General features: G+C 39.9%; 1 protein-coding gene and 1 long non-coding RNA gene across 2 annotated transcripts in view; one reads left to right on the top strand and one right to left on the bottom strand.

Moving 5' to 3' along the window:
* LOC124290958 (NUAK family SNF1-like kinase 1) overlaps nt 1–14,349 on the top strand; it is a 78,321-nt gene extending 63,972 nt beyond the window's left edge. The window contains 5 exon segments of the mRNA XM_046727802.1: nt 245–310; nt 740–859; nt 7,182–7,314; nt 9,685–9,937; nt 9,978–14,349. Coding sequence (XP_046583758.1) covers nt 245–310; nt 740–859; nt 7,182–7,314; nt 9,685–9,937; nt 9,978–10,878 — 1,473 coding nt within the window. The 3' untranslated portion in view covers nt 10,879–14,349.
* Nucleotides 14,350–18,151: 3,802 nt separating this feature from the next.
* On the bottom strand, nt 18,152–24,861 carry LOC124290957. The gene is made up of 3 exons (XR_006902096.1): nt 24,800–24,861; nt 24,060–24,063; nt 18,152–18,323 (listed from the first exon to the last, which is right to left on the bottom strand). It is a non-coding gene; the product is annotated as an uncharacterized LOC124290957 (long non-coding RNA).
* Between the last annotated feature and the right edge of the window lie 574 nt (nt 24,862–25,435).

Here is a 25,435-nt window from a genome sequence, read left to right as displayed (position 1 = left end):
ATGTGTCAACCAGGTCAGCAAGACTGGTCCCCTGATCGCATTAGACTCACCAGTCACAAGCCCATGATGCTGTAGACAAATTCTAACCTGGTTCTTCACAAGGATCGTATACATGATCAGACATAAAAATGACTTTATGCGTACTGACAGGATATGAACAATATTAGATGACATAGGTTACTGTCCTGAGGTATACTGCAACATATTAAATGGCTAACATTCTACAATGTTAACTGTTTTTCAGAATGGTGTCGTTCATCGTGATCTCAAACTGGAGAACATCATCCTAGATGAGCAGTCCAATGTCAAGGTTGGTGGAACGTCAAATCTTCCAGTTACAGATGTGATTTAACTGAAATTGAGGCACTCTCACTCACTCACTCACTCGCAGACTCACTCACTCACTCACTCACTCACTCACTCGCAGACAATGCCACAAGAATGTACATTGATGTGAATCTTAACTGCTGTGTTTGAAAAAGCACCCACAACACGATTATTCTGTGATAATTGTTGGTTATTTGTATGGAATGTTTGCTTGAACGTAATGATATTTTCTGTCCCTCTTGAATGCTTGGCCAGGATCCTCTTTCTGCTATTTTCACATGTATATCTGTGAAACTTAAAAATTATCCAGAAAGTTAGTCACATGACCTGGAGGAATCTGTTGTCAGCTCTGTTAACGATAATTTTGAGGTCATATTGTTATGCCAGTTCAAATGCCTGATGTCCTTTTCAGATTGCGGATTTCGGCCTCGCCAACAATTTCGGGCATAATGAACTACTTTCTACATTCTGTGGAAGCCCCCTCTACGCTTCACCAGAAATCGTGAATGGTCAACCGTATCATGGTCCAGAGGTCAGTGTGGGGCAATTGTCCAGTGGTTTCTCTTCGCTATTGATATCGCTAACGCTGTATTGCACGCTGGGGTACTTGAGGCATGAGCTTAATGAAGAAGAAAATGCATCTGTAGTGACAATAATCAGCTGCTGGTGTAGAACTTCAGGGAATCAATTGATTCTGATGGTTCTTGCCTAAGGGATAGAACATGAGACTTGAAAATTAATGAACAATTTGAAGTTTATTAAACTCTGGGGGAGTGTCTTGACATATCCTTGTTTGTGTGGCACACCGGAAACAACATGGTGGAACTGAACACTTCAGGACATTGTTGCTGACATGTTTTACCAAAGAGGGAACAAAGTAGAAATAATGCATTGTTATTTGGATGTTTTACTGATGGAGTCAGAAAGTAGAAAAATACCATATATACTGAGATGTTTTACTGATGAAGTAAAAAAGAGAGGTAGAAATATGACATTGTTACTGGAATATTTTACTGATAAAGTAAAAAAATTAAAAATTATACATTTGTTTTACTGATGAAAGGAGAAAGTAAAACTAAGAGATTGTCACTGGACTGTTTTACAGATAAAGCAGAAACGTAGCAATATTGCATTGTTACTGGGATGTTTTACAGATAAAACGGAAAAGCAGAAATAAAAAATTGTTACTGGAATCTATTGCTGATGCAGGGGGAAAATAAACATAAGACATTGTTACTGGGATGTTTTACTGATGAATTAAAGAAGTAAAAAAGGAGATATTGTTAATGGGATATTTTACTTAATAAATCATTGTTGCTTGAATCTATTACTAATGCAGAGAGAAAGTAAAAGTAAAACCTTGCTACCAGGATGTTTACTGATGAAGGGTGAAAGTAGAAGTAAAACCTTGCTACCAGGATGTTTTACTGATGAAGGGAGAAAGTACAAATAAAACATTGTTTCTGAGATGTGTTACTGATGAATCAAGTTTTTAAAGTTCATTCTCAACATTTTACAAAACTCTTTTCACCTGTTTGTCAATCGGGGAAAATGCCATATATTGTGATTACAGTGTTTATACATGGGTCTCCAAGTGTATGATCAGTATCGTGTCCACGGCAATTACAAACATGACTTGTGTCATTGCAAACACTTCTAATTGTCGTCTATCGTAGCTACGACCTCTCCCAGGCGGACTTGATTGAAATCTAGCGTGTCATAATCAGCTGTGATCTCGATCACCATCACAGTGGGGGTAGTCATGGCTAATGTGACCTCTGTACATCAGCACATGATGGATCGGGTTGCAGTGTCACAACACTTCCAGACTCACAGGAGCGTGGTGCAGTGTTACCATGTCGAAAAAATCGGAAATTGATTAAGAAATGTAAGAAAAACTCCATACAGGGTCAGATTCATTAGTACAGGGTGGCTACGTGGGTCATTCTCATGCTGTGTGATTGTTACGGCAATGTCGGGAGTTTGTGAAAGGTACATAGTTGTGACATTTAAGTCTGTTCATTATGTCATGTCTAATGTTCTCGTGTCCTCTTTCTGACACTGATTGGTTGGTGAAGCTAACATGTGACTATGGATTATAGTATTTAGTGTCACGGCACAAGGACACCCACATAATCCTGTAGACAGACATATGCAGGGGGAATAGTTTATGCCAGTATATTAGATATCGACCAAAAATCGTTTGTGAGGACATCAAGTTTAATCGACTTCAGCACTACAAACATATAAAACTCTTGAAGATTATCAGATTTACTCCTACACATAAACGCTCTTATCTCTTTACCCTCGTTGTGAGATTCGCAGTAATTTTTTTTTCAGACAGTGTTCACTTTGTAGCGGTTTGCTACTCACTTTTTGATGTAGTGTTAAACCCACTCATTCTCATTCGACTTGTATTTCTTTCAGATGTTTACTTTTCTTTATGTACATTTTGTCAGTAAATGAAACCCATTGTATTAAAGAAATATTAGTACCGGTAAATATAACACATCATGAAAAGTATTAGTGAATAATACTTGTATATCACAGTACTGTATTATACACACTGTAGTAAGTATTATTGAATAAGACATCACAATTAGTGAATAAAGAGCTTTAGATATACAACTAAAAAGTTACAGAAAACCTTATTATTTCATATAGCTAAAGTTAATCTGCCACACCAGGACAGACTCTATGGTGAAAAAAAATCAATTATTCCTTAATGGGTTTTGTATTAGTATATAATATCTGTGTACATGATCTAAGGGGCAGTTGGAAGAAATATGTTTTCAGATTTATACCCCTCGAAGATTCACAACTGATATTTTCTTTCTGTCATTTATTAGGGCATTGACAACTTACATAACCCTAAGCACTTAGAAACCTGTCTGTCCCTAAATAATTTTGTTCGATTGACATGTTCCTCCATCAAATATGCCACTTCTGACATCTAAATCACCTGTCGTATACATCTCCACCAATTTAGTTCTAAATATAACCATGGAGATAGCAACATTGTTGGTGCGGCAGTATGTCGGTGGGTCGAAGTTTCTTATTGTCATCCTTCTGTAAAGTCTGATACATTAACTGAGTTCTCCACGGTCTGAAAGCCTTCAAGGAGTTCTGGCTTGTTAGACCTATCTATATCACTAATACGGTTTGCTGGAGCAGTGCTTGAAAATTGAGGGTGTTGAAGGGCGCGTACATTTTCATGTTCAGCTTGGCATGAGATTGATGTGTAGGATTGATCTTCAGCCAGGTGGTAAAGTTTCCTTTTGATGAGACATTTTTGTGGAGTTAGTAACTCACCGATTAAAATTTTATGTGTTATATGTATTTATGGTATGTCGCTTTGTGAAGAGTACCTGCTTGTATTTCTTCTGTAATCTTAGGAATTGCTTAGGTGGGAGATGTTCGTGCTAAGATTAGAAGAGTGACAGTGAAACATTTCCTTTTATTATTTCTGCCATGTCAGTGTGTCTAGCCAGCCATTACAAGTCGTTGTGCAGTTGTTGCGAGAAACATGGAGCGTGTTTGAGTCCAGGTTTGCTGTGGCCAGGTTTCTAGGTTCCACCAAATTGGTAAATGTCTGTCCCTTTCACTCTGGACCAATCAGTGTTAAACCTAACTCAGGCCAGACCAATTTTATTTCTTGTTTTACGGATTTTTGTCCTCAGAAAACCTAACAGCAGGAGGGATTTTCTTTTTTTTAAATTAATAAATATAAAAGTATTTTACTTTTGGCAATTTATGAAGTGTATATGGGGCAAAACACAATCTAAAAAAAGATTTTCTTGTAAATTTACATGTTTGACCAATAAAACATTATGATTTTATTTTTTGAGCGGGAAAAACTAACTTTTATTTTTTTTCTTATTCTTGAAAAAATACGACAAAACAAATATGACAGATCCGTAAAACAAGAAATAAAATTGGTCTGGCGTCACTGAAGTTTCTGGGTTTGTCCGACATGGCCGATTGCAGTCCCCAGTGAATGAGGATTCCCAATTGGTCTGAGGCAAAACAACTCACTGCGCAGAGTTACATTTCTTTATTGTGCCAGGATCCTACATTTTTGGTATTAATGGATTCTACCAAGTTGGTAACCATGTTTAATCTCTGCTACTCTGGGTTTTCCTCCCTCAATAACCACACCCACTGTTATATACAATGTATATAATGTTCCAAGGGCCACTAAATCTTACTCCATTACCTTAGTGTTTCTGTGGATAGAGCAGGGATGGGGGGTAGCCTAGTGGTTGAAGGGTCATGTGAAGTCCTGGGTTCGATTCCCGACATCAGTACAATATGTGATGTCTATTTCGGGTGTCCCCATCCATGTTATTTCTGTAATATAGCTAAATTCACAGTAAGGCCAAAGTCACACACAGTATGTGTTCAATGAATTGTCTCTTTTCTGGGACAGACTGTGTACAATGCATGAAGCCATTTCTCCATGATATTGCTTGACTATTGCTAAGAGCGGCATGAAACTAAACTCACTCACTCCGGGAGAATTTCCACTATAACCAGCTGACATATATATGATCTGCAGCCTGGAGACCTTGTATAGCTATCTAGTGTTCTACATTACATGCGTGACTTGCTTAGCTTTAATCTATACTGACTTGCAAAATTTAAAAATATGTGTATCCTGATCTACTAGATTTCGCAATTTGAAAGCTTTCTCGAGATACCATGTCTGTCTGCCATGCAGTATAATTTTGAGATTAAAATCAGAAAATCCTTTTTTGAATTTAAGTGCACTAAACTTAAGGAGAATATCTTTTAATGCACAGATTATTATCAAGGTGTATGAATCACAAGTAGGAATTTTAGTTGAAAATAAAATGATAGTGTACATTTTGGGGGAATATAGCACAATATACAGGACATTATATGTATTGATACTGGCTGCCATTTAATCAGTTTTGTTTAAAACCCTGAAGATCTTATTTAGTTTCACTGCTTATATAGTACTGGTCATTTATTATAGGGAGGGGCAGTTGATCTTATCCTGACTGTAATATTGATGAGAGCGGCGTTAAACACCATCCAAACAAAACAAGCAAATCTTTTTAGATCTTCTTAATAAAGTTTTTTATGCTGTTTTCAATATGAAATTTTCAAGTATTAGGTACAAGATACAAGTTCCTGAAATAGACTAGATAAGATGAACTTGATTCTTGTACATTACTGTAGTAATCTGTCATGACAATGAGACTGACTGACTGACTGAGTTTGGTTTTACGCCGCTTTTAGCAATATTCCAGCAACATCACGGCGGGGGACACCAGAAAAGGGCTTCACACATTGTACCCATGTGGGGATTCGAACCCGGGTCTTCGGCTTGACGAGCCAATGCTTTAACCACTAGGCTACCCCACCGCCCCCATGACAATGAGAGAATCAGATGATCTTAAAGTCTTTTGTATAGTTATCCATCGTTACTTCTGGAAGGAAAGGTGTATATATGACGATTGACAGGCTGTTCTAACGACCACTATTTATTGCAGGTGGACATGTGGAGTCTTGGAGTGGTGCTGTATACTCTGGTGTATGGCGCCATGCCCTTCGAGAACGCCAACCTCAAGGTCCTGGGCGCCAAACAGATCTCAAGTGGGGAATACTACTTAACCCTCACATCAATCAGGTAATGCTTGGGAGAAAGAATTATGATTATTATTATGACTTAATTAGAACATAATTCAAGAATCCTTGTCCACATTCCACAAAGCAACCTTAGTGATATAATGATGTAAACCAGCATTGAAGTATGACTTGGTTGACACAGGTCATTGTATCCCAATTGCGTAGATTGATGCTCATGATGTTGATCACTGGATTGTCTGATCCCAACTCGATTATTTACAGACCACCGCTATATAGCTGGAATATTGCTGAGTGCAGCATAAAACAACAAGCAAAGTGTTCTCAGTGCTATCATGATGTATTAAAGTATTGAGAGTTACGATCACTTTAGCGATAAGTTTGTTTTGTGGGACATGGCTATCTTGTGCAGAGAACTCAAAGCACCACATCCACTATTTTTCCATGTTTTAGCACAGATTTTGACATTTTAGCATCTATATTTTTATGCATTTATATCGCTATTGTAAATCAGCTAAGTGAGTGTAGAAATCAAATGACCCGTGAAGATCCGGGGTAGAATAGGTCTTCAGCAACCCATGTGCTTGCCATAAAAAGGCGACTATCTTGTCGTAAGAGGCGACTAACGGGATCGGGTGGTCAGTTTCGCTGACTTGGTTGACACATGTCATCGGTTCCCAATTGCGCAGATCGATGCTCATGCTGTTGATCACTGGATTGTCTGGTCCAGACTCGATTATTTACAGACCGTAATATTGATGAGAGCGGCGTTAAACACCATCCAAACAAAACAAGCAAATCTTTTTAGATCTTCTTAATAAAGTTTTTATGCTGTTTTCAATATGAAATTTTCAAGTATTAGGTACAAGATACAAGTTCCTGAAATAGACTAGATAAGATGAACTTGATTCTTGTACATTACTGTAGTAATCTGTCATGACAATGAGACTGACTGACTGACTGAGTTTGGTTTTACGCCGCTTTTAGCAATATTCCAGCAACATCACGGCGGGGGACACCAGAAAAGGGCTTCACACATTGTACCCATGTGGGGATTCGAACCCGGGTCTTCGGCTTGACGAGCCAATGCTTTAACCACTAGGCTACCCCACAGCCCCCATGACAATGAGAGAATCAGATGATCTTAAAGTCTTTTGTATAGTTATCCATCGTTACTTCTGGAAGGAAAGGTGTATATATGACGATTGACAGGCTGTTCTAACGACCACTATTTATTGCAGGTGGACATGTGGAGTCTTGGAGTGGTGCTGTATACTCTGGTGTATGGCGCCATGCCCTTCGAGAACGCCAACCTCAAAGTCCTGCGCAAACAGATCTCAAGTGGGGAATACTACGAACCCTCACACCAATCAGGTAATGCTTGGGAGAAAGAATTATGATTATTATTATGACTTAATTAGAACATAATTCAAGAATCCTTGTCCACATTCCACAAAGCAACCTTAGTGATATAATGATGTAAACCAGCATTGAAGTATGACTTGGTTGACACAGGTCATTGTATCCCAATTGCGTAGATTGATGCTCATGATGTTGATCACTGGATTGTCTGATCCCAACTCGATTATTTACAGACCACCGCTATATAGCTGGAATATTGCTGAGTGCAGCATAAAACAACAAGCAAAGTGTTCTCAGTGCTATCATGATGTATTAAAGTATTGAGAGTTACGATCACTTTAGCGATAAGTTTGTTTTGTGGGACATGGCTATCTTGTGCAGAGAACTCAAAGCACCACATCCACTATTTTTCCATGTTTTAGCACAGATTTTGACATTTTAGCATCTACATTTTAGCATGTATATTTTAAGCATTAATATGGCTATATTTCAAATCTCTGTATCCACTTTCAGCTAAGTTGAGTGTAGAAATCAATTTTTGATCACTGTGTGGTAAAATTTACAGTAATTGATTCTGAGTTTCATTATTTAAACCAAATCAAATTTTTTAGTCTGTGTTAAAATGAGGGCATGAGGCAAAATTTCAATGTTATAAATATCAGGGTTGAATAACGCTTAATTTTCTATGCAAATATCTTGAGAGGAAAAATACCAGTGTTTTATTCACTATAAGTATTATTTGAACTGCTACACACAAAAAATATGCAAAGTTAAGGTTAAAATCATAAATGATCTTGCTCTGACAGTTAATGTCAGTTGGTATTTTATACTAAATACAAATGGTATAATAATATATATGAGAAACAGAGAAAAGTGTAGTTGTTCCATGCTTGAATGCTTTAAACTAAATGGATGCTTTTAACTTTATTTATGAGATACAAAGATATCTGGTCCAGACTTAGTTATTTACAGAACGCCACCTTTTTTGCCAGAATATTGCTGAGTGCCATGTTAAACAACAAACAAACAAGCAAAAACAAAAGATATGATGTACTAGTATAGTATTGTGGAATAAGTAAAATGTTGAGCTGTATATGTAAAATACTGATGCAATACAATGTAGTTTCTCACCCACTTATCAAAATCTTGAGTTGTATATGGTAAAGCATACTGATGCAATACCCGGTTAGTAATGTGTAGTTTTCCCATTTCTGCATGTGATGCTTAATATGTTTTAAAATCTCTTTTTCCAAACGACGGCATGACTCAAAGAAGGTGCACATTATGCATAGGTAGTACTGTAGTGAAAAAAGTATTGACAACAGATGCATGGCAGTATATGCTGAGAACAACAAATAAAGGAACACAGGAAAATTCAAGCATTCCTTTAATATTTTCTAGTTTTCATCACCAGCTTTGAATAGCGCTGTGGGGGAAATCTCGGAATAAGTAAATGAACACTGCCATGAAGTGGTGTTACCTTAGTTGTTTCCATCAGTATATTTTGTAGATTCCGCTTTCATTTTCCGTAACATGAACCTTTTTTCCAGGCCCAGCAAATAATACTGAGCGTTATTACTGTATTCTTGCTGTAGATTTGTTATTTAGGTTACGTATGATATTGACAACATTGGGGTATGAAGTGTTTGTGTTTGACAGGTCAGTGGAACAAGCGACCTGTATTCATGTTGCTACAGGTCATGTGACCACAATAAAAGATGAATCGGGTCATACTTGTTTTCATCACATTGACCTATATATCTTTTGCTGAACGAATTTTGTACAAGAGTCACTTAAGCATGTTTTGTCATGCCTGTCTGCATTGTGAGGATGCATAATTGTATTTCTGCATGTGGAATCAGCTTTCTGTGTTAGTATGACATATTGCTTTGTAATGATGGAGAGTTGGTCATTATCAGTCCGGGTTAGAATTAATCGTCAGTAACCCATGCTTGTCGTAAGAGGCGACTAACGGGATCGGGTGGTCAGGCTCGCTGACTGGGTTGACACATGTCATCGGTTCCCAATTGTGTAGATCGATGCTCATGCTGATGATCACTGGATTGTCTGGTCCTGACACAATTACTTACAGACCGCCATATAGCTGGAATATTGCTGGGTGCTGCGTAAAACTAAACTCACTCACTCACTCACTCAGAGAAAGATGGGATGTTGTTAAGTGTTCTGAAAACCGATCACACGAGGATTATATAGCAGCTGTAAGTTTCATGTCTTCTGGTGCCAATGTCAGAATTACGTTCAAGCTGTTTGTATGATGTTGCATGATCCAGAGATGATGGTGAGCGGAGCTTCAAAGCTTTGGGATTTGGTGCTTGACCATCTTGTCAGGACGTGTTCCTAATGTTCTCATGTCTGTTGCAGAGGCTGGTGGGCTGATCCGGCAGCTGCTAAGTGTCAACCCCGCCAAACGTGCCACCATGGAGGACGTGCTCGGGCACTGGTGGATTAACGAGGGCTACAGCCACACCCCTAATCTCGAACCCTATCCCCGGATCCAAATCCCTCCCAAATCTCTCTCCCATCATCACAGCTACTCATCGGACAGTGAGAGTGAGTACGAGACCCGCTACAAGAGTGGATCAGTCAAAGGAATATTGAAAAAAGACAGTTGAAAGTTCTTTCGATGAAGATGAAGCTCTGTTTGATATTGTGAGCTCGAAAACGTCTCCCGATGCTTGTGATAAAATCTCGGCTCCTTCCAGCAATGTTCACATGGAACCCGATGACCAGCCGTCCAATGCATCACAGGATTTGTGTGGTACTTTGGACAATAATTCTGGGGATGAGACAAAAAAGGTTTTCGACTGCGACAAGAAGCCACGTCGTGGGATCCTGAAGCGACGCGGCAAATTCTCAGGCGGAGACAGTGGTTGTGATTTGAGAGACGATTTGGCCAGGAAAATAGAAGATGAAGAGTCTCCCAAACGTGCAAGTGATTGTGAAGATCTCAGCTATGAAGACTGTGATATAAATATAGACTTGTCCAAAACCTCATCCAGTACGCCAACCTCGGGGTCATGTGACGTGACGGAGGAATGTGTGGTCCATACTCTTCCTTCAAACAAGACTGACGTCGTGCCGAGCGGCAACGTCACTAGCTCAATCAGTATATGTATATCCTCTGATGAAAATTTCTCAAATAATCCACAAACTGTTTGCACATGTAGTACAACAAAAGTAGTGCGTCGGAGAAAAGGAATCCTGAAAAAAGGCGGCACCACAATGGAGGATCCAAGGAACCGCCTCAGTGTTGGGAGTCTTAGCTCCAATTCTTCAGCCGATATCCTGGACCTTTCGTTTGACAGTGCAGATGGAGATCAGTTTCTGGGAAAGTATGACCGTCAGAGTTTAAAACGTGAAAGTCAAAACATAAGCCCCCTGGCTACTGAGGGACCTAGGTTCGACGCTTTCCCGCTATCCAGTGACTTCAGTGCCTTGAACCTTGAGGGTAGGTCACAGCCTCAAACCAAAGTTCTCTACGATGACCGAATGTTTGATATTGAAGATGCTCGACAAGTTTATCGTCAGGCGCTCGACATCTGCCATAGAGTATAACTGTGTCCTTGACCTTGTGTATTGTGTGAAGCATCAAATGTGTCTGTGGGGTATGTGTGGAGGAGGGATCAACTGCGACTGAAGTTTATCAAAGACTGTCTCCTGAAATACATGGCTGAACATTGTTAAATGTCTATGGAAACCTTACTGACTTTGTGCAACAGATTTTACAAGACTGATGTATGTTTCAATGGAAACCCAGCTTTATGTGGCTATCAAATAGTCCTTGATTGTAGTGTATGCTTGTCAGTAGAAGTGCTTCAATTACATGTTATTGAATTCATTTTCAGTTAAGTTCATGAAGTAATTTACTAATGGGAATAACTGTACATGAAGAATTCTATGGTGAGTTTCAAGACACAGCATTGAGGTGCACACAAACCTGTTTATCCCAAGCATAGTCCATCTCTAAGGTCTAAACAGGATTTATCTATGATTCCAAACAAGTCAGCTGGCAAAGTGAAATAATTGTGATGTTGCAAAACTGGATTATTGTAATGTTAATTTTGTAAATTTGGTAGAATTGGGAAATGTTTAATTTATGTTGGGAATTTTTACTGTCATTTTCCACAAGCTTGTTTTGGAACATTAGGCCACAATAAATCCGTGTTCAGACACTGGTATGACATCAGAAAGGATTGTAAAATGTAAATTAAAGCTACCATGGTGCTATATTTGTTCTCAATCTCTCCTTAGTTCATTGTGATTTGCTCAACTTCAAACATAATGAAAGTACTATTGTATTACTCTAAGACAAAGTAATGCAATATGTTCCATTACTCTAAGCTGTAAAGCATTACTGTATTGCGCAATGCTAACTTAATGCATTATCAAATTATTCAGTAACAATGCATTATGAATGCATTTGCCAATGCTTATGTAATGCATTATTGCATTACTCGAATGTCATGCATTAATGCAATACTCTTCACTAATGAATGAAGTATCACATTATGCTCATTGGATGCATTGCTTTCTTATGCTTTAATGCATTATTGTATGCTTAAGCCATGTATTTGTCTTCGCTGACGTTATGTAATTTGAATGTTGTGTCCATATATGGATATTTCCTCCATGATATTTTGCAGGATATGCATATCTCTCAAAGATGTCACAAAATGTCTTTTTCAATTTCCAATGTGCCTCTCCGTATTTTAGTTCAAGATAAATTTTATAGTTCATAAATCTATGCATTTTTATCAAAATGCACATTATCATGAAACTGATTTTATACATATGGAAATGACATACAAATTATTTATTTTGCACCAAAGTTGTCTATCGATAAATTCACGTTTCCGTTTTAATATGGAGTTGGTTCTATTTTAGATATATGATATTATTATGCAATTACAAAACACATTCCCCTTGTATTCAGGGTCATTTCTTATGACATAATCCCATATGATAAATTTTTTGGTGGAGTTCACAAGGTGACAACTGACCTTCAATAAGTGACCTTCACATTTTTGGGTCCTATCCACTGTGTTCGTGTATTTCTCACCATACATCATGTCTGTGTAATTGGATGTTACATACTTTAATTTGGAACTTACTGTACACATGGATACTGAACTATGACTTTTCAGTTTTGCTCAGCCAAGATTCTGATCTCGTTTTCGTAGTTTCGCAATGATCTAGGTGTGCCATGGTTTGGCATGTATGTCATGAAAAGGAAATCCTGCAGTATATTCCAACAAATGAATCGTACTTGAAACCAAAGTTGTAATCCAAATAATTTCATAATTCACACGGTTTATTCTACGTATTAACCTAGTTTCAACAGAGATACAACCTGTCATCCCATGTTTTTAACATGAGGAATACCATTATGTGCGATAAAGTTACTATTGTTTTGTTAATTTTAGTTGTCATGACATGACATCATGCTCATTGTCATGTTCAACATGAATGCAGCAAAGCCATAGTAGACTTATAAAACGCCAGTTGCATTATTGCACAGCATACAGATGTCTTAAAGGGACCCTCTGACCATAAATAAGTATGACCATGCTAATTATGTACTACTCAAAGGATCGCCTGGCTGTTTCATGTTACTGTAGTTAGTTGATATGTCTTGCCATGATTACTATCTTTTGTTATGAAAGAATGTGTCCTTAATTTCTTTTGAGGAGAATATATCTAAGTCCTTTATGACCTCAAGATGTTGTCTGACACAAACGAAGAAGTTACAACTAACAGAACTCAAAATATTATGTCGAAGAAGTATTCATGTACGTTTAGGACATGTTTTAGGACACAATATTATTTGTTTGAGCTACTGATGGATTTCTTATCAGCCACCTAGAACATGGTTATTTATCTGGTGGAAGCAGAATTGACAAGTCAGTGTTTCATGGCGTTGTGTAGTGTAAGATGTCCCCAATATGTTGACCCTAGAAGTCGAATTTTCAGCTATAACTTATCATGTTCATTGCCGGTTTTTATATAATTTGTGTTGTAATGTGTTTTGTATCATCTGTGACTTGTAATTTATTGATAGTTTCCCATCTCTTACAACTTTTGTATCATTTCCAGATTATGTGACATCGATGATTTTAGGAAATCCTGTCAGAGGTTCATTTCTATCATGTATTTATTTATTTTCTCTTCACTGCCAAAGAAGCAACTCAACTTTCACATCTTTGCTTTTGTATATTTAGTTTTATGTAAACAGCCGGTCTGTTGTGTCTTCTTGTTCTTATCTTAACCAAGCGTCATTTTTCATTAGATGATGAGCAGTTAAGGTCCTATATTCCATTATGAGGGTAACCATAGTAACTGACAAAATAAGCTCTCATTTCCTTTCTAATTTTGATATCTACTCCACTAAGTCTTTATGGACAGCTAATATTGAACCAGAGCTTACTGTTAGCTAGTAGAAATGCTTTTAGATTGTCCCTCCTTTCAGAAATGGTCATTACTGAAGAACAAAACAATTTTTTAGAATTGAAAAATAATTGTGTATTTTAGATTATTGTGATATACATATTCATGCATGTGTCTTGTGAAACATTTCAAGTTCAGATTTTATATGGTCATGTAAATGTTGTCTAAGAAGTTGATTTGAGTTGGTGGAAATGTTCTGCAAATTTTATTGATTGTATTCATGAGGAGGGACTTGCTCTGTAGTTCATTTAATAGAACATTGATTTGCTCTATAGGTCATTCAATAGAACGTTGATTTGATTCTATAGGCAAATGAATAGACCATTGATCTGCTCTATAGGTCATTCAATAGAACACTGACCTGCTCTATAGGTCATTCACTCGGACATAGCCTGGCTGTCTTGTGTGAACTATATGCAATATGGTGGAGCTACCATTCAAAGACAGTGGTGTCCGTAGTAGCTAGCTATTTGTGTGTATCTGTATCATCCAACCCGAGCTTCGTTCTCTAGCGTGCCTGACATTGTGAGTTATTTGGAGCATTAAGCTTTAAGCAGTGACAAATAAACCATTCTTACATGATTTGGAATCTTTTGTTTTATCAAGTTGTCTTTTCTTGAAGACAGTGGTGGCTCTGGTGAATACCTTGGCACTTGATCTATGGATTATGTGTGATGGGACCTCAAGCACTGAAATTGATGTGAGTTTACTTTGTTGTTGGACTTCAAGCACTAATCTTGCCTATCTGAACCTATAACTTGAACCACTGTTGTGTCGGGATATGCTCACCGTGAGCAGCGATCCATTTGGTGACAATCCGGTAGTCAACAGCATGAGCATCAATCTATACAGTTGGGATACGATGACATGTGTCAACCAAGTCAGCAAGCATGACCACCAGATCCAGTTAGTCGCCTCTTACGACAAGCATGGTTTTATGAAGACCAATTCTAACCCGATCTTCACGGGTCAGACACCTTCGCGAGGCGCTACTTCCGGTACTAAGCTGGTTCCCGACTCCCTTTGCCCGGCAACTTGTAAGACAGGGCCCAGCTTACTTCCGGTACCAGATTTCGGGTGACAAACGTATAGTCAAGATCCAGTTCGGGGCCCAAATTACGACAGCCAAATATGACTTTTCTAGACGGGACCAAGTAAACCGGACCCCTGGAAAACAGGGGCCTTATTGTCGAAACGTTCGTAACCCTAAGAATTCTTAACTTTGATCGTAGCCAATGTGTTAAGACGGGCTTAAGAAGTTCGTAGGGCTACGAACGTTCGAGAATAGCTAGCCTGGAGAAATGGGCTTCAAAGGTCGTGCCCACGTAGGGAATCGAACCCGACGTGACGAGCGAATGATTTAACCGTTAAGCTACTCCCAATAATAGTAATAATAATGACGAACCGCATCTGCCTTGTTTGTTTCTGGTAAGTACACACTCAGCAATATTCCAGCTACATGACAGTGACCTGTAAATAATGAATCCGGACCAGACAATCCAGTTATTGATCATACGAGCCACTTTCAATGACAGGCAACCGAGCCTGACCACCCGATCGATACAGTCACCTCTCACACACAAGGTTGCTGTAGGCCTGTTATAACACCAGTAAACCTAGGGGATGAGACAGATGACCTTGCGCTGCATCCGTTGACACCAGGAGGGAGCTATGTACCAAACGTCAGCAGGTCGCTGATATACTACTCGAAAGAGTAAGTCAGTGAGATGGGTTTGACGCAGCTTTTAGCAATATTCCAGGGCCTCGATTTTCAAAGCTCTCTTAGCGCTAAGATAGTCGAAAGTTAATGTTAATGTATGGCACTTACGACTATCTTAGTGCTAAGAGAGCTTCGAAAATCGGGGCCCAGCAATATATCAGAAGGGTGACACCAGAACTAGGCTTCACACATTGTACCCATGTGGGGATAGAACCCGGGTCTTCGGCGCGACGAGCGAACACTTTAACCACTTGGCTACCCCACTTCTTGAAAGAAGATAAAGAGCACCCTATCTATATAGAGGATATTGTATGAGTGTCCATGTCATACTACGTTTACGACACACTTGTCAACCTTGATTTTAAATAATAACGTAAGAATATATTTCCGTCGTACGTATGTAATTCACAACGTTTAAACACGAAGTATGTTTGAAATAGCAACTTTAGAACGTAGAGCAAAGTCAACAATGATTACGTCACAAATGTGACGTCACCGGTGGAACACGTTGCTGGTTCACATGACAACTATGAGACTGCCAGGCACAAGTGAACGAGTGACAGTCTCGGGGAGAACTTGAAGGCAGTGTCTTAATTTGAACTTGTTTCACAACCTCGATCGTGACAAGATCGATGACTCTGATTGACTGCGGTAAAACCGATAGGGCAGCCATATTGTTTGTTTACCTTGTTGCCTGCAGGTTAGTTAATCAATCGATGTAACAAGCATGTAAGTAAAAATGTAAAGAATTGTAGATTTCTAATTGGTTTATGTATTTTATTGAAAAATATACTCAATTGAACAACCTTGTTTTAATAACAATAATATGGCAAGCGGAATTCGAGTTGAGGTTATCTCCGAAATGCCAAGCTGTGAATGAACGTAGTAAAGTACAGTAAAAATTCATGAATGAAAAAAGTAGTTCCCTTCGAAATCGAGGCTTGACATGGAACACCTCTTGTAAAGTGATATTTTGCCCTAGGGTATCGTTTGAAAAATATGAACCCCGATATGTTTGCCCTCATAGGTAATAAATACATGTATCGATGTCGAGCCAGATTAATAATACTCAGATGAAAAAGAAACCACATGTCAGCATCGATAATAGCATGACAGATTAAATAGAGTTACATGAGAAAATGGACCCAAAAGCCAAACTTTATAAAATCGACATGATAAATTAACTAGAATCACATTAGCAATACCACCCGAAATATAACCTGATGCTCTTTAACTTCTTTGTGTTGTATACATAACCGCGAGTCCCTTCACACAGAAGCGTTGTTGTGTGCCGTCAAAGGGTCGTATAAAAATAATAATGATAATACCAAATTGAAATGGAAGTTTGTCAGCTGTTTCCAACGCATCAACTGTTTGTTTGTTGTTTAACGCCGCACTCTGCAATGTTCCAGCTATATATATGGTGTCAGTCTGAAAATAATTGAGTCTTGACCAGACAATCCAGTGATGAATATCATGAGCATCGATCCACGCAATTGGGATACGATTATATGTGTCAACCAAGCCAGCGAGCGTGACCACCCGATCCCGTAAGTCGCCTGTTAAGACAAGCATGGGTTGCTGAAGACCAAGGGCCTATTTGATTATGCTAAACCGGTTTTGGTTTCGGGAAAACCATGCACTCGATTATGTCGAAACCTAAAACTGGGTTCTGAAACTTTGAAACCATCTCCGAGGCAGGTTTCGCAGTTTCAGTTTTGCGTTCTCTCACAACAAAAATGGCGGAAACGAAGCGCCAAGTTCAGCTGATCTTGGTGGCAAAATAGAGCAGCAGTTTTTGGAACCAAAATAATGCCAAAAATCAACTGAGAACTAGGAAAATATTATTTAAAACCCCAGTCTATTGATCATGACTATTTTATGTAACTTGTATATATATAATTACTTGCAACAGTATAATTACATATACGCAAATTTATATTTCCCTCCAAAGCATCTCATCTCTTTATTATTGGTTAATTCACTGATAAAATGAAAAACATATACTGTCATCCAATTCATTCCACATATACAGTAGCTGAGACATTTTTTTGGTATCCATTTTGAAACCGGATGGTGAAACCATCCACTCGTTTATAAAACTAGAAACTAGTTTCACTTTGAAACCATGTACCCGAAACTAGACACTCGTTTATTACAGGAGAAACCAGTTTCAAAAACCAAAACCAGTTTTGCAATAATCGAACAGGCCCCCAGTCAAACCCGGATCTTCACGGGTAACGCATCAACTCGATGAGGAAAAAGCGTGTGGTAACTATGGAACACACGTTCCTACCACAAATATTTAAAACCACCACTGGCAATCACAATGTAATATCTAGGAACCAATTTGATAACCCCCAGATCAAACAAATGTAATTTGTTCCGCGTTCTGTAATTCATATTCGAGGCTAAGGTTTCGAATGGATTTTGGGTATTTAACAGTGTTTATCGTAACGGTATTATTTCGAGGAACACACGTTCAAACCACAGACATATCAGAGCAGCACATGGCTGACTGGAGACGGGTGAATCCCCACGCTTGATAACCTGCTGTATTTGTTGTAGCCTACACAGAAGGGGTTATAATTGGGGCTAAGGCATCATTAGCGATATCGGAATTCCGAACCATAACTGTATGTCGACTATCAGCGTTATGTCCGGGTTAGACCTGGTCTCCAGCAAACGATGCTTATGGTAAGAGGAGACGAACGGGATCGGGTGGTCAGGCTCGCTTACTTGGTTGACACATGTCATTGTATCCCAGTTGCGTAGATCGATGCTCATGCTGTTGATCACTGGACGTGGTGGCCCAGGCTCGATTGTTTACTGACCGCTGTCATATAGCTCGGAAATTGCTGAGTGCGACGTTAACAAACGTAATTCAGCATTGACCAAGACCTGAAACGAAATATGCTTTGTTTGTGGAGACAACTGAGCTCTTTGATAACATCAGCTTACCTATTTCATTTTTCGTGCCTCATTCGTTTAAGCTGCTTTGACGTACGTGTTAGTCTGATACTAGTTGATGTCGCAAAAAGTTTATGCATTGCTGGTTAATTCAGTTTTTGAAGAAATTATCCTACAATTAACATTTCACCCTGACGAGTGCAAAGCATGTCGAAATCTGCAAAGATAAGGCTAAATTGCTCAAACATAGCCTGTCACAACGCAGTTTTTGTAATGACGTCATATCTTGAAGAAAGCTGAAGCAAGTGTCGTGATATTAACTCACTTTTCTGCATCATGTCATTTGGTAAGCTGAGACAAATCCTAATGAGCTATTCCAGTACAAACACAAGCCATGCAGCTATCATCCCCAAAACACGACAATTTGGCAAAGTTAATGTTTGAATCGTTTCAGTGGTCGGCAAAATTCCAGGGCCCACTTGCACAAAACAATCTTACCGCTACATTTTTTTAGATTCTTAGGTCGCGATCTTTTTAGCTTAAGCTTCGGCTACAATCACCATCCACTTGCACAGAGCAGGCGAGGCTAAGATCAATGTAGGTTACAATAAGCCAAGATGTGCGACTAAAAATGATTCAGGACCATTGTTTGTAGACAGCCAGTAATAGACCACGCCATCGATTTGTGGGTACTGTAGTTAATATGTCATAGACTACCCGACCTGCATGTAAACGAGTGAGTGAAAATGTAACGTCACATTGACGTTATTTCAGCCATTGCGACGAGTGACACTGCCTGTAGGCGAGAGTGAAAACGGAATATCCCAATAAAGTTATTTCAGCCATTGGGACGGTTGACAATGCATTCAAGTGAGTGAGTGAAAACGGAACATACCATCGACGTTATTTCATCCATTGCGACGTGTGACTCCGCATGTGAGTGAGTGAAAATATAGTCCCATTGACGTTGCTTCAGCCAATGAGACGACTGACAGTGCATTTAAGTGAGTGAGTGAAAATGTAACACTTCATTGATGTTATTTCAGAACATGTGGCGAGTGACAATGCATCTGAGTGAGAGAAATTGTAACGTTCGATCGACGTTATTTCAGCCATGACACCGAATGTAAGGATCTAGAATTGAACGGGTGTGTTTCATCAAGGTCTGTGACCGCGGGTTTCTGCACTTTAAATACACTGGTTTACATCCACCGTATCTGCTACGACCTTGACCTTGCTTGACGTTCCTGTATAATAGATCAAACTAACATAAACACATAAATACAATAAGGGTTAACTAAATAACCCGACTTACCCTGACGGTATTTGCGTAGAAAATACAACCTGATGTAAAAGTCAGTTTTCTACCACAGATGTTTTCTGTACATCCCTGCTTATTTGCATCTCGGCCTGATTTGGATTTAATTTATTTAAATAACAATACCATCCAAATGAAATCTGAAAACAAATCGAAAGTGAAATCACACACGTATTTGTAAACTCACAATGCTCATAGATAAGTCGTTAGCTTGTCACAGATTCAAGTTCAAGGCAAGTTCACTTTTACAAATTCGCAGTCCGAAATACTCGTAAATCACATTCGGCACACACTTACGTGTGCTTTAGCAAGTCAGTCGAGAAAATCCATATCTCCATGAAATAATTAAACAGAAATAAGTGTGCATAATGGTTTAATTTGTTCGCCTTGTTTAAATGTTCTCTCTCCCCGCGTCTGGATAGATTGAAGAGTGGGCAGAACATCACGCACGCCATTGTGAAGCAATTAACCCTGGTCTACAAACATGTTCAAATGTCGATATCCTCTGATTCACAATGTTACGTTCGTGATGGCGAGCGAATCCCCCGATCATCATTTCCCCAGAAGCAGCCCGTGATCTCAGATGATAGGCTAATACAATCCTAAGAAAAATAAACCACGGTGTCGTATTGTCTTTACGCTGTTGTCGGAATGACTCGCCTGTTGGTTTGTAATGGTCTGCCAAGTGGCGGCGCAAACGGTCGATATGTCAACCTTTTTATAGATGCATTTTGCCCAAAAAATCCATTGATACTGGATAAAGAGCATAGTCATGCTATAGTGTCAACAGTGATGGACAAGCGATCAAGATGCCTACAGGTTCCATGCCATCTGATATTTTAACACCATCAACACAATATTTTCATGACCTAATGTTGAAATTCAAAGTCGATATTTAGACTATGTGTAGCGCCTGGTTAGAAACTCCAGCTATCCCACAAAAATCCGGACCAACTGTTTTAGCCGGAAGTGGATCACATTAACTTGTTGGTATGGCACTGATGTTACCTGGCGGAATTCGAAGGTACTTCAGTGAACTTATCTATAATGTGCTTTGAAAGTTTTCTTTTAAGTTTATATCACTACTGCACTTGCGACAGGACGCCATCACGTTATGGTCTAAAATGCTGCACATTCTTCAGGCATTGCATACATACAATTGTGGATTAGAATTCTATCATGATTTTCCTATTAAGATAATTTACATGGGAAAAAGTCTTGTTTCGGTTTTGTATAAATTGAGTACAACGTCAGATGTGCAGTCGCAGATTTCATAATAATTTTTTTTACTATACTCCTCACAAAAAGTTAAGCAACAAGTATTTTTTTCCACATATTTTCTTCATGGGTATATGAAGTTATTACTTGGCATATAAGCCATGCAGGAGAACCCTTTACGATTGATGAACTTAAAGCATTTCCCATATTGTTTTTCTGATAACATTGTTAGCACCGCCTGAACGCAACCACCCTCAAAACTCACATGCAAAATGCATGGAAAACATGTGCTATACACGTCGCACATGCGTTCTGATTGCGTTAAAACTGCCAGCAACGACAAATTGTTGACAGTAACATTTGAGAAATGGCTAGGCGTCACTTGACACCAATTGAAGTTGCTCAAATTGTTGGAATGGTGCAGGGGTCAGACCCAGAGTGCTGTTGCCAACCATTTCAATGTTCATCGAAGCGTCATCTCCAGAGCGATCACTCGTCACCAACAGACCGGATTGATGACTGAGAGACCACGCTCAGGTCGTCCAAGGGTGACAACTCCCAGAGAGGACCGATACTTGGCCACCCTAGCCCGGCGGAACAGGTTCACCACAGCCAGATCTCTCCAGAATGACCTCCAGAGAGTTGCTGGGAACAGAATCTCCACACAGACAGTGAGGAACAGACTCCATGCTGAAGGTCTCAGGTCCCGAAGACCAGTGCAACGTATCCCACTGCCTGCACACCATCGTCAACAGAGACTGAATTGGGCTAACCAACGACGTAACTGGAGAGTCAATCGCTGGCGTAATGTTCTCTTCACAGATGAGTCAAGATTCTGTCTGGATTTCAATGATGGTAGGGCTCGTGTGTGGAGAAACCGTAACGAACGATACGCCAACTGTACGATTGCTGAACATGATCAGTATGGAGGTGGGAGTTTGATGATCTGGGCAGGAATCCAAGTTGGACGACGAACTGATCTTGTGGTCATCAGACGAGGTACCATGACAGGTGTGAGGTACCGAGACGAAATTGTCACACCTGTGATCATTCCGTGGGCTCAGCAAGCAGGTCCTAACTTCATCTTCATGGATGACAATGCCCGTCCACATCGAGCAAGAGTTGTCACTGATGTTCTTCAGACCAACAACATCACCCATATGGACTGGCCTGCAAGGTCTCCTGACCTGAATCCTATTGAACATGCTTGGGACATCCTCGGAAGGCGTGTGTACGGCCTCCACGTTCGTCCTCAGACTCTGGATCAGCTTGAACAGGCATTGCGGAGAGAATGGCAGAACATTCCACAACAGACTCTAGACAGACTCATCTGGTCAATGCCTAGACGTCTTGAAGCGTGTATTCAGGTCAATGGTGGCCATACACGTTATTAAACTTTGGATCAGTGCTCAAAACTGACAGTAAAAGTGTTTTCAGACATTTTCATACCCTGATGCAACACATTTTGCACGGCTTTTTCATTGACACTGTTTTTGATGATTTGCAAGTCAGTTATTGTTCAATGAATTTTGATTTCTTTGTTGGAAAAGTGTGTGGATATGCTTTATCTTTGTTATGTTTGATTCAGTTGTAATGATCATGAGTAAAGGCATATGTACTGACCAAAAATACACTTGTTGCTTAATTTTTTGTGAGGAGTATATATTGATGGAAGGAAGATAAAGCTGCGCGGTCGTGGTCTTGAGAAACGTGTTTCATGTGCGATATTGACTAGGTTCCGTCTGAGTCGCACTTAATGGGAGGGGGGCGAGTTCGCAAATATTTGTTTTTCTGCGATATTTGTCATATGTTCTCAATTTAGTTTCACATATATGCCCGTAATTTGTCGGTGTCTAAGTATCGTATAACACTGCGGTTATGGGAAATGTAAATCCTCGGAAAGAAAGCTCTTTGAAAGCATGACCTTGAAAAAAAAAAATATATATCGTATCGGAGGAAGGCGATCACTGAAAATTGACCATATGTCCTTATTTATATTTTTCGTTCCAAAATCAGAAGCACATTTTATCATTTTATGGAGATAAAACATTCCTTCTTGAGATGTGTCCAGGTAAACATTGTCGGTTTTGGCCCGCGTTCCTAATTCCAGTAGATAGGTCTGTGGTACTTCGTATGTCAGGGACCCGTAAAGATACGGGTTAGAATTGGTCTTCAGTAACCCATGCTTGTCGTAAGAGGCAACTAACGGGATCGGACGGTCAGGCTCGCTGACCTGGTTGACACATGTCATCGTATCCCAGTTGCGTAGATCGATGTTCATGTTGTTGATCACTGGATTGTCTGGTCCAGACTCGATTATTTACAGACCGCCGTGATATTGCTGGAATATTGCTGAATGCGGCGTAAAACTAAACTCACTCACTCACTCGTGTGTCAGGTTGTCAAGTTGTGTGACTTGGACGATGGTACGTCATGTTTCGATGGCGTCAGACGTTGGTCATGCTGTGGTCATTGGTTATTACATGTCCTTTCAATATCGGTATACTCGTGGAATACGTCGGGCTGAGGCGAAACCCGTTTTTTAAGCCGATTTCGGTACAGCCTGAGCGTTAGCGCAGGCGCAACAGACTCAGGGAACCAGGCTGATTTCGGTATTGCACGGCTGCCGGACTTGAAAGACGGTGTGATCTCTAAAGAGATTTCAAATGAAAATTTGAAAGATAATTATTAATTGAAAGTTGTTTTCTTGCAAATATTCTGTTTTGTTTCTTTTGTGATCAGAGCCTATAGCTAGCACTTAGTTAATGACGTCAGGCGGAGGAATGCGATCTTACGTACACATAGGTGATACGTCCCTTGCGCGGAGTGACCCTGAGGTCACGGTAACCTCAATGCGGAAATTCAATAGTGATGTTTAGAGTTAGTTTAAAACAGTCTGTGTCGTGAAAAGGGTATCTGATAAGTATTACAGTAGTGCATATCAGGTCATATATTTGGAGGAGAAGACGCCATGGTAGGAGAGAAAGAAGTAGTTCTTCGAGCTCGTTTCTCCCCTACCATGGCATCTCGTTCAGGAAACGGTGGGGTAGCCTAGTGGTTAAAGTCGAAGGCCCGGGTTCGATTCCCCACATGGATACAATGTGTGAAGGTCATTTGTGGTGTCACCCGCCTTGATATTGTTGGAGTATTGCCATAAACGGCCATAGTCACTCACTTACCCTTTTCGTTCAGTGCATGGGGTCCAAATGCACTAGTATGGCGTTTTCTATATGTTGCAGCCCTCAGGGAGCGGGGGTATTCTCAGGCCAGACTAACGGTTTTTGTTGACTGGGGAAGTTTCTTCACTGGGTTAACTTTACTTTGTGTTATTGCCCCAGAGGTGCAGATGTGACAATTATGCCCAGGCTACGAACTGATCACAGGGCAGCCAAACTGTTCAGAACAGACATGATTCAACCTGGCTCTTCTCATTTCGTCCACTTTATTATCATGCTGCACACAAACATAGCTGGAGACACGAACCTAATAGGAGAGTTTATATACTTCCGGTTTGCGTTTATAGTTTTAACAAATTTCTGTCACACAAAATACCCCATAACTGACCGTCCCATGAGGGGACTGTATGCGATGATCTGGCGTTGGATTGCCGAGCAGGCATGATATGTGCCAATTCCATTACTGATCACTCGCGACCCGTGAAGATCCGGGGTAGAATAGGTCTTCAGCAACCCGTGCTTGCCACAAAAGGCGACTATGCTTGTCGTAAGAGGCGACTAACGGGATCGGGTGGTCAGGCTCGCTGACTTGGTTGACACATGTCATCGGTTCCCAATTGCGCAGATCGATGGTCATGCTGGGGATCACTGGATTGTCTGGTCCAGACTCAATTATTTACAGACCTCCACCACATAGCTGGAATATTGCTGAGTGCGGCGTAAAACTCAACACTCTCACTCACTCACTCACTGATCACTCGCCCCTTTCCGCTACCTGCAAGCCGGAAAAACACGAGTGGATCACGAACATTGCAAGAGATAAAAGACAAGAGTAGTTTTTATCGAACCACATAACCAATTAATCGTGGTCTACTTTTCACGACAACAACAACAACGATAAGTGACTAAATAGTGCAGGTATTTTAAGTAGATGGCGAGTGTGTGAGAGGTACAACTGATATCGCTTGAAGGGTCTATAAGAAGAGACCTGCCAGGAAAACATGAGATAAAATTCTATTCTAGTCACTTGTCAGTGTGTTCCCCGAAATGTGTATACAGTCAACACCCAAATCATAGGGCACGGTGTAAAGGTTCAGATTGCAGCAGACTGTGTGATAACAACATATTACACACGGGCGGGGTTACTGTGAAGATCCTCAATATTCTGTGCGCATTTTGTACGATACAGTTATTTGCACGTGAAAGCCTGCATCATTTCGGGCTTTCCTCTCATTTTATACTGACACCCTCTTATACAACCACAACACCGTTAAACCCAATACACTCACTCACTCGGGGCGGTGGGATACCCTAGTGGTTAAAACG

The sequence above is a fragment of the Haliotis rubra genome, unplaced genomic scaffold (genome assembly GCF_003918875.1).
Source record: "Haliotis rubra isolate DU_JTF1 unplaced genomic scaffold, ASM391887v1 Scf479, whole genome shotgun sequence".
NCBI classification, from domain to species: Eukaryota; Metazoa; Mollusca; class Gastropoda; order Lepetellida; family Haliotidae; genus Haliotis; species Haliotis rubra.
Note: the sequence above shows the minus strand (reverse complement) of the source record. Positions and strands in the feature narration are given on the sequence as shown.